Source organism: Macrosteles quadrilineatus, unplaced genomic scaffold (assembly GCF_028750875.1).
Source record: "Macrosteles quadrilineatus isolate MER2022 unplaced genomic scaffold, UCM_ALF_1.0 Scaffold_1112__1_contigs__length_17773, whole genome shotgun sequence".
Classification (NCBI taxonomy): domain Eukaryota; kingdom Metazoa; phylum Arthropoda; class Insecta; order Hemiptera; family Cicadellidae; genus Macrosteles; species Macrosteles quadrilineatus.
In genome coordinates, this window is record NW_026543705.1 from 6,754 (window position 1) to 17,774 (window position 11,021).

Here is an 11,021-nt window from a genome sequence, read left to right on the forward strand (position 1 = left end):
GTGCAAGAAATCATTCCCAGTTATCAGTGGCGGCACATAAAAGGGACGGAAAACCCCGCTGATTGTGCCTCACGAGGAATTCTAGCCTCATCTCTCATTGACCATCCCTTATGGTGGACTGGCCCACCATGGTTACAGCTCCCTGCGGCCAACTGGCCCCCCTCATGTTTTTCGCCGTCTGAACTCACTCCCACGGACGAAATTAAAGAAACTCCTCTTAGTGTACTTAGTGCAACAGTCGCCCCTTCGGAATGGGACTTATTGTCTAAATATTCATCTTGGTTGAAACTAACCCGTGTGCTAGCTTATGTACTACGATTCATAAACTATTCCAGGTCTAAAAACAAACTCTCTGGACACTTAAAACTCAGTGAATTAAATCTAGCGGAAGTGACAATTTTTAAACTAGTGCAAAAACTCCATTTCAGTGCGGATATTAAATTATTGAACAAAGGCTCAGTATGTTCTGCACAATTACAGAAACTCACCCCCTTCCTCGACCCTAATGGTCTCATACGCGTCGGTGGCCGATTGTCACATTGTTCGCTTGCTCATGACATACGTCACCCTATTGTTCTACCCAAGTCTCATACTGTAGTGAATTTGCTTATAGACTTTTACCACCAGGTACACTTGCACTCAGGTCCGCAACTAACTCAATCACTACTCGCCCGAAAAGTGTGGATTCTATCGGCCAGGAGCGTTATCCGCTCGCGCATATTTAAGTGTCTTGTGTGCTTTAAAAATAAACCACGAAACAAAATCCCTCTAATGGGTGATTTACCTGCTCATCGGGTCAATCCTACTCGTCCATTCTCATCTACAGGCGTAGATTACGCCGGACCATTTAGTGTTCGCGTTTGCAGTCTCAAAGCTCTTAGACAGATTAAGGTCTATTTGTGTATTTTTATCTGCATGGCTACCAAAGCTATTCATATAGAGGTAGTCACCGATCTTACCACCTCAGGCTTCATTGCCGCTCTCACACGTTTTGTGTCGAGACGCGGACTCTGTTCCGATCTGTATTCTGACTGCGGAACCAACTTTGTTGGTGCAAACTCGGAATTACGCAAGGTAATCCGTGAAACCATCCTTGCACCTGATTCGCAGGACAAAATTGTTCATTTCACCACCCCCAAAGGAATTAACTTCCATTTCAACCCCCCCTCTGCACCTCATCAAGGTGGCTTATGGGAAAGTGCCGTTAAAAGTGCAAAATACCATCTGAAACGGGTAATTGGTGAAACCATTTTAACTTTAACCCAATTTCAAACTTTGTCCATTCAAGTAGAGGCAATGCTAAACTCGCGCCCTCTTACAGCTCTTAGTTCAGACCCTTCCGAAATTTCTGTGCTGACCCCTGGACATTTCCTCATCGGAGCTCCATTAGTTGCCCTGCCGGAACCTCACCTGTCTGAAGTGCCCTTCAATCGTCTTCGTCAGTGGCAGCTTGTCCAGGCTTTTCACCAGCGTATCTGGAGGCGTTGGCAGCTTGAATATCTCCACTCCCTCCAGCAGCGATCCAAGTGGACCACCCCTCATGAGAATTTGAAGACCGGAGACTTGGTGCTCATTCACTCCAATTCACCTCCACTCACCTGGCCTCTTGGACGCATCGTCTCCACTCACCCTGGCGCTGATGGAACAGTTCGAGTCGTCACAGTGAAGACAGTTTCTGGGACTTTCACACGGCCTGTTCACAAGGTCTTCCCTCTGCCATGCAATGAAAACTAAGTCCAAGAAACCTACTCTATGTACATATTAGATTTAAGTGTGGTTTACGTTTGCTCTTGTGTTTTTTAATTAATTGTCTGTTGAAGCTGTAATGCTTCAAGGGGGCCGGAATGTTCGGTATTCATATTTTTAGAGTATTTAGAAATTAATCATTATGTTAATTAAGTCACTGGTTAATTAATCATGCTAATGTGTATATAAATCACCACATTTATTGTAATATTATTTAGTCTCAGTAACAATTTATTGTAAATAGACTCCCGCTTTCAATATTCAAATGAGATTGCTAAGCCTGCTCGAATTTCCCGCCACAGTAAGGCCTATTTTCCTGTACTACATACCCATGAATCACCTGACGCCGTGTTTGCTTCAATCGCATTTCCTATTGGCCATCGAATTCCTAGACCCCTCTAAACCGCAATTGCATTTTTAAAAGTGTGAAACCGGCGATCGGCGTCTGTCTGTCCACGGTCGGCGTCCATAACTCACGGTGTATTCCGTTTCTCGTATCTCGGGACATTAATTGCCCATTTTACCTCTCTTAAACGTATTTTTAGGCTATAGATTAATTATATCTGGCCTCCCTCTCCTCTATAGTACATTTAACTATATATACATTTTAATTTCCCCCTTTTGTTTGTGATTAAATTACTTAAATTGTGATCTAGTGCTTTCAGACTCTTCAAACCTCAAGACAGTGTGTGCGCGTCCGTGTATTACTTCTAGACTTTCCGTACGTTTTCACCGTGACTTCCGCGTATTAGTGAGCTCTTTGTGATTATGAACTTGGGTGCGTTGCGTACTCCAAAATTCTACAAAACAGAAGCACTCGGTCTAAGGACTCCGCCATCCGCCATCGCTCCACCATAGACGACGCCGCTGCCATACTCTCCACCTTTGGACAATTGGACTCAAGGTACAACCTTAAAGTTTTGTGTGTGTTTTAATTAGACTCTAAAACTAATCTCATTTGCCCCTCACAAGACATTTTATTCCATCTCGGGACCTCAGTGCCCTTCAAATTGCAGATTCGCCATTTTCTCTAATTTAATTATTTTTCTCTTGAACTATTAATTAGTTCTGGTCCTTCGAGTTATTAATTATTTTCAATTTTCACCCATTACGCCCCCAACAAGCATATAATTTACAATTTGAATTACATTCTTATAATTACCACGTATCAGTTAAACTGAGTGTTACTGCGTTTTTAATATTTATGGACGATCGTAAATAATGGAAAGTTAAAATGTAGGGAATTTAATATACATCATTGCTGTACTCAAAATACCTAATTAAGAATCATAACTATTTTCCTTTCAGTAATATTTTAATGTCAAGTACTTTTATGACTCAGTTTTATAGAGGTAAACAAATAAAAATAACAAGTACCTTGAAGTAAAGTATGCTCCAACAAGCTAGTTGTATGAGAAACTAGTAATACGATATCAACTAAAATTACTTTTTTTGTTACCAACACATGTTTAACACATTTATTACATTACATTTATTTTATACTACTTTTATTTTATTTGCACTTATTATATTTATTTTACAGGAATAACACGCATCAACTGATAAGTGGAAAAATTTGTAATTCATATAAAATATATTTATTCCAGTGCTAGAATTTGTTCGAGTATGAAGGAAACTGAGATAAGCAAGCTTTCCACACCACCACTACTGTAGTTGGAGTTACAAATCAAACGTTTGGCCCTTGGGGGAACGTTCGGGACGTGATCTAATATCTCGCAGGATCACATGGTGATTTCTGTTTGTCTAACGTACATGGTAAACAAACAATATCAAATGCACTGCTTGAACAAAAAAAAAACGAAGGAATTACTATAAATTATTGTCACTCATAAAAACTATTAAAATTTAATACCATGTTAAAAACCTACAAAGAACTTCTCTCCCAATGGAAAGCTGGAAAGCTGTAGACAGATTTTCGTGGGGAAGTTTTTAACCCCATACAAATTAATGTTGAACTATTCGTTTGACATTTGATTATTAAGGGGTATGGTTTAGTATGTAATAGTAATTGTACTATAGGTTACCAAGCTTCACAAAGAGTTAACGTGACACGTAAATAGTTTTTTTCTGGTAAGAATAAAAAACGTTCGGGAATTTATCTAATACCTCCTAAAATCACAATATCTTAACGTATAGCTGTAATAGTAATGTAACAACATTACTAGCCCAGAAATTATCTGTTTATCATTCTGATTGAGGTGCGGATTTTTTTCAAAGATATCTTATCTACAAACTTGATTTCAATTCGACGCTAGTTGCGTCATGGTCACGTAGTTAGCAAGTCGAAAAGTATAATATTGTTGTCATAGTCGGTTGATTAGACGTCGTCATATTTACACGAACACAAAAATGATGACACTGAGAAAATAACATTTAACGAAAATTACAAATATTTCCTCACGGACGGTATACAGGCCTGTAGTGCAATGTAATTATTTAATAGTACCGTCACAGGAGCGAGCTGGAGAGTACGGTTGAGATTGTTGAACCGGCTTGTGGATATTTTTATTCATTAACATTAAGCCTCTCTGACACTACAACGTATGTTTAAGAACATGAGATAAAATATAGATTAACTGTTTCAAGTATCGCTTTGTATCAAGTTAACCAAACCAAGACCATCCGAAAAAAAACTAAAACAAAATGATATAAGAAGTTTACGTCGGTGGTTCACGTATTGGAAACCACGTGGTTCGAGTTCTCGTATTGGTACTTACTAGTATATTTATTTGTTTAAGAATTTATGAGTTCTTTTATAAAACATTGAATCTATTATTATACTACTCTCCTAGTCTAGTTGTTCTTCAAACCCGAAAATCATGGCCTAGAGTCCGTGACATTATCACTCGTATTACTTGTACATTGGTTATTGGCAGGATTTGAACTCAGAACTTTGTAAACCAAAGCCCCGTACTCTACCGTAATGACCAGATTTCTCCCTGAATGCCAGCATGACCATCGATTATTTTAACGAAAGTGAGGTCTGAAAAGTTGTTCATTAATAATTTATTCTCTTTATTATTAATATCATCTTAAAGGTCAAATTAATTATTCAAGATTGTTTAATGACTTAATAGTGAAATTTAGGTTTTTTTTCTTTTATGATTAGGACACACAGCTGGTGGGATTAGAATGTTAAAAATGTAAATGACATTCGGTTTGCTTTCATTTTCATCTGAAATTATTCGTTAAATAAGTTCATTTTCGAGATAAAAAGTCGCATTAGAGTACATCGTCGTGTAAGGGCAACGCAAAGTGAATTAAAATTTAATTATACGGCGAGAACACAACACCATGGATAAGGGACATATAAAATCTTAGTTGCAAGCTTTTGGTAGTATTCAATTATATTTTTAAGGTGTTATGGTAATTTAAATTTTATGTTGTTACAGAAAATCGCAATTGTAGGATACTATTAGTTAAATGTGACTCTTTACTTTGTGAGGTTAGCAGGTCATTGGGAAACGCTTAACGTAAAAAAATGATCTTGACCTCCTATGAGGGCTTGTTTTTTTATAAAGAGTACCCGATAACTACAAACAAAAAGTAAAATGCAAACCTTATTCCAAGGCCTAGGGGCAGAAAAACATAGTCTCTGGTTATAAACTATTCTATCTGCACCGACCACAACCCTTCTCAAGTTTCTTCTATCCAGATACAACATATTTGTTAACACCAATTTCACTTGCTATATGCTTTGTTATGCAATATAAAGGAAAAAACCTGTCAACAAATATTGCTAGAAAACAATGTAAAATATTGAATTGTCTATGTTTTCAATTTGAAATAGACACAAACCAATATTATAATGTTTTAGGTGTACAATTTTACTCCACAATTAAATTGTATCTTACTTGTGTAAACGTAACTTCGCTGAGTATTAAGTGGCTTAAAGCTGCAATGACGATTATTACTTTTACAAATAAATATCGTGGTCCAGAATACTTTTGACCCATTTTAAAACCTAGTCTCAATCATTGTGATCAGGTTTAACTATTTTACTTAAAAAATTTATATTTAACGAAGTAAAATAGAGAAATGTTATTTTATTTTACGTATTTAAGGAATTCGACATATTTACTTTGGCGTGAATTAGGATTTGTTAGATATAAAAAAAAATACTTTTTTCACACAACAAAAATATTGCCAACACTTTTGGTCAGATCTTCAATACACCTACTACCTTTAATTACTTGGACGGATATCCTCTGACAGGACCGTGTTCTAATCCAACAGTATACAAATAATATATTTCATTCCTGTTTCAGCTAAAATATACAAACGGGTGTTGTTTGGTACGTGACCTATACGTTGTTCACGTAACAAACGTGGTCGCCACTGTCGTCGGACCAAAGATAAGCAGCGAAACAAGAAAACCATTTAGGTCTGACATTTTTACCTGATCTTTTGTTCACTGCAAAGCCAATATTTGCCTTATTTGTAGAGTGTAAAATTAAAATGTTCTAACAATTATAAAATTTGTAAATATTTTTAGAACTATACTGAAATAAAAATAATTGTTATACAAAACTTGAAATACATAATTTGTAAGCTATTTACTTTTTCTAATAATTAACTACATGTCATATTTGCTACTGTTGTCCATTACCTACTTGTGGATTACTTAATACTTGTATAACTGATTACATGACAGAATTAATAATATTTGCTATATTGAACCAGGTTTTGCATTGTTTTTATATACTGTAGATAGGTACAATTTTAATAATTATGATGATGCACAAATATTTGTAAACGTAACGAATGAAACTTTATTAAATTAAAGTAATATACTGAACTGAAAAAGTAATATAATTTATCTTGTTCTATTCTACAGTCCTGGCTGTTACTTCAATATGGCGGTTGCCAAGTTAAATAATAATGATAAAAGAATCGTTCAATATGATTCGGCTTTTTACACAAGCTGGCGCAATGGACGAGGGGATATCAATGTATTCTATCTGTCCTCACCACAACGGCTGGCCATATATTGCGCTTTACATTGCCTTGGTCTGTATCGCCCTTCTACCAATAACCTTTTGAAAAACTGTAAAGGGACTTTTGATTTATACAATTCTCATCCTAAACAATCAAAAGAAATCGGAAGTTTAACACAGTATGATAAATAGCATTATGTTTAATAAGAAATAAATTTTATGCCTACGTAAAACATGTAAACAGTAGTTTTGTAAAGCTTTAAACCGTATTATCTGATTCATCAATAGGCTAGGTTGTATACATTTCTACAGCAAGTCCCAGAGTAAAAAATGTTGAACTTTTCCTCACAATACACCTTATTTCGATCAACTAAACAATAAAGCTGTTAAAAACAAACCTTTGATTAAAGGCAATGTTCCTTTGTGCTGTTCACTTGTTTGTTTAACATAAAAGCAACTTAGTTGTAAATCACAACGCTAGTCAGTCGGCTGATTATATCTTAGCTATATTTCATTTTATTTGTATCAAGATATGGTACAAATCAAGACGTATCTCTAAAATTTCGTAAAAGTAAATTGCTCTTAAACACTAACCAAAATTTATTTCCATAATAGTTCAAAATAGTTTTAACTATAACCACAAACATGTAATATACTGTATATAAATATTTGGACTCACCTTTGGCTTCCTAGACGGCTCCTTAGTAGACTACAGCATAGTTGAAAATCAGAATATTTCCAGGTGTGGAGGCAGGGTTGTAACTTGTGAATTCTTTTACTTTTAACTATAATTATTGTAGCCCCTCATTAGTTTTTTGTTATAATAGGAGATACAAAGTAAGTGTAAAGATGTACCACTTGACATATGTTACTATTTGAACACTTTAAACAATGGGCATTTTGAAATTTTCAAAAATATTTTTTTAAGATTTTTTACTATTTCAAAAACTTTTACTTGTAGCTGTTCACAGTAAAGCTATAACGAGTATGAAAATTCAACCGGAGAAGGGCTAAGTGCATTGGTATAGGAAACACTGAGTTTCGTCATGTGAGATCTTGGTTTTGCCATTCATCCTTAGGGAGCCTGACAAACATTTCCGATCAAAGCTAGGTCACAAAAGTTTATTTATGTTTAATTGATCTCGATATTACATTTTACTTCTAGACTGCAATACAACACCTTTGATAGTCCCTAGTCTATTAACTGGTGATATAATCGACTTTGACTATTATATAGAAATAATAGTAATATTATTAATTGTACTCAATTCATACTTACAATCAAGTTAGCGCAGGAAATGAGATTCTATCTTTAATTTCCAAAACTGGATTTCCACAATTTAGGTCCTTTAACATTCTAATCGAATATAGCTGTCCAACCATTTGTAAACCATATGGAAACAATTTACTTTGACACCACTTTTTTATCATATTTTTTATAAATTTCCACCACTATGATGAAACGCGGGAGAAATTGTTTTCATACTTAATGTCTTAATCGTTTCAAACTTTGAGAGGTTCCCAACGTTTTGTTTGTATACTATCAATGATCAACAAATATGTATTTACGTCATAGCCCCGTTTGTTAAAGATATGTCACATACATGAAGCATGTTGAAGGACTAACCCTTATAAAATGTATTAAGTTGTTAAAATACAAACAATTAAAATTCGGAGCTGCTGTAGATAAATGTAATTTGGGTAAAAATCAAAAGCATTTTTTCTAAGGCAATGGGCTGATTTTTTTTTCGAAGGAAAACAACATAATGTAACCAAAGAAAATACAAGCTTCTTTGAAAACCAAAAACTCTTAACTTAAGTCGTTTTAGGCCGTAATGTATTCTATCTCCTCCCCGAAACAAAACTCTCTATACTTGATTCTTCCTGTTTAATCCTAAGCTATGAAAATAATCGAAAAAGCGCAATGCAATGCAACATTATTGCGTTGACAGAAATTCAAACTTAATATTTTTAACCCAGACATTTTAATTAGTTTTTTTAGAAAGTTGTAGGATATTCAAAATAGCTTAACGAATTAATAACGTCTAAATCAAGACGATGTCGAGAGTGTTGGCTAATAAAACCTAGCTAGACCATATGTAATACGTGCATACAAAGCTTATACACCTGAGTTGGAATACTTGCATCACGAACTGAGTTTGGTTTAACTTTCTAAGTGATACAGATTTATTTCTGGATTTTTTTAATTTTAAACTCGTTCCGATCTCTTAATCTACAGACGGCGTATTTACTTTCTTGAAAATTATCATATTGTAAATTGTTCTAACCACCTCTTCAATTACGATTACAAGAAATACATTGTCAATTCGTTGTAAAAATAAACAAAGTATGAAGTTGGTAAACACATAAACGTTCAGCTCTTAAAGTCATGTAATTCTGTCTGAACAAGCCCTCTTATGTGGAGTGTTCTGTGTTCACACAGGATAAAGCTCTTGTGATTGCGCCAGGAAAACATTTTTTCACACCATATTAGATACCATTGTTTTAATAATAATAAACGAAATTCTCAAGCACATGTATTTATTTATAATTTGAAGCCATTAGCTTTCCTTCCATTTTTAGTATTTTCTTTTACAATGTAGGCTGTCTAAAATAACACATAGTCGTATTAAACATATTTGCTAAAAGATATTTGCTTTTTTAAGAGGAATATGGTCAATAGCATTAAAATAAACATATTTAAGTTTTTAGTTTTACATATTGTTTTATTTAAATACTATCTTTACCTTAATTAACCAACGGATTTTTGTAAAATATATTAACCAAAACACCAGAAAAACTAGTCTGATTGTTGTTTATGAAGTGCAACGTTGGGGAAGGGATAAATAATAAACAATCATTGTATGTGCATAAAAAAGATCTTTTCCTTTGTGATTACTTATTTGAATAGCTGAAAATTGCAGCTTTATCATGTGCTAATTCTATTTAGATATACATAAAAATAACACTTAAATTAAATTACTCTGAATGATTTTTATAATTTTACCTGTAAAAATGCTGAATAGCATTTGTTTCAAACATCTTGTATACATACACGATGACTTTGCACGTCTCAGTCAAGTCAATGGGATATCTACTCGATCATTTAAGTCACGTCAACTGTGAATAAGCTGTAGTTTTGTTATTCATTTTGTTGTGTATTAAGCTCAACTATATCAATCTGATTGTTCTTTCATTTTTTTATGAATTTATAATGTGCTTGTATATAGTAAACATTGTTAGTAAACCATTCTTTATTTATGTTTTTATTATTGCTATCGTACCAAACTAACATGATCGCCAAACAACCTCTAAGGTCCATGTTATATTTCTAACAGTTTAAATTCTTGAAGGGAATGAATAACCATGTTGTATGATTTGTACTTTTTCGGATTTATAAATTTGTATAGTTAGTGCTCACCTACTGTGACTGTGCTAAATTTCGTCCTGATTGATTCAACCATTTACGACGAGAATTTGTAAAACAAAAGCAGGAGTGTAGTATAAAAAAATTTGCTTGCTCCACTTGAATAATAATTTTCAAACATTTTTTTGCAATAGGAGAGCGTGCTTAGTAAGATTAGTGGTTAGTTACGTATATGTATTGAGTAGGGTAGCTATGTATAAGTAATATTGATGAATTTGGAAAAACTTTTATTGTTTGTTAACAAAACAAACGCAATAAATTATCTACTATACAATAGCTGAAAAACAACAGAAGTAACATTGTGTTCCGGTCTGATTCACTTTGGACCAACCTTCTCAGTTAAGTTCTCTTTGCTCAGTGTTGTTACTGACGTCAGATGGGGCGAGTAATTGCTTACCTGGTCCAACAAGTTAAGCATGTTTATATTATTTGTTTCGCTAAACATTGCAATGAAGCTTTATAAAAGTATAGTGCGTCCTAAATATAAATTGTAAAGTACCTAGTTCCAAACTATGTTGCGTCATGTGAAATAAGCCAGGTTATAATTTATTATGTTATTCACTATGAATGGCTGAAACATTTAATTTGAGCTGAAAAACACATTAAAGTAATAAAACATACAGTCAAAACCCGTTAAACCTTCTATATTGAAAAGGCCATCACCATCATTCGCCATTACTGCAACCCTTAACAGGGCTTACTCTTTTACACATGAGTCTAAATATAACGATTGGAAATCATCCCAATCAGCTTTGACAATGAAATTCCAATAAAATAAACAGAGTTTTATTAAATGTTTGTGGGCTATGAATAATCAACGGATTTGTACTACAGATTTTGTAAGTTTAGACTGTCATAATCATCAATTAATTTAGTCCTTCCTTCAAAGA

At 34.1% G+C, this 11,021-nt stretch overlaps 1 protein-coding gene across 1 annotated transcript; it reads left to right on the forward strand.

Moving 5' to 3' along the window:
• Positions 1–915: 915 nt before the first annotated feature.
• On the forward strand, positions 916–1,734 carry LOC128982723 (uncharacterized). The gene has a single exon (XM_054401662.1). The coding sequence runs from the start codon at positions 916–918 to the stop codon at positions 1,732–1,734; it is 819 nt and encodes a 272-aa protein (XP_054257637.1).
• Positions 1,735–11,021: the final 9,287 nt, after the last annotated feature.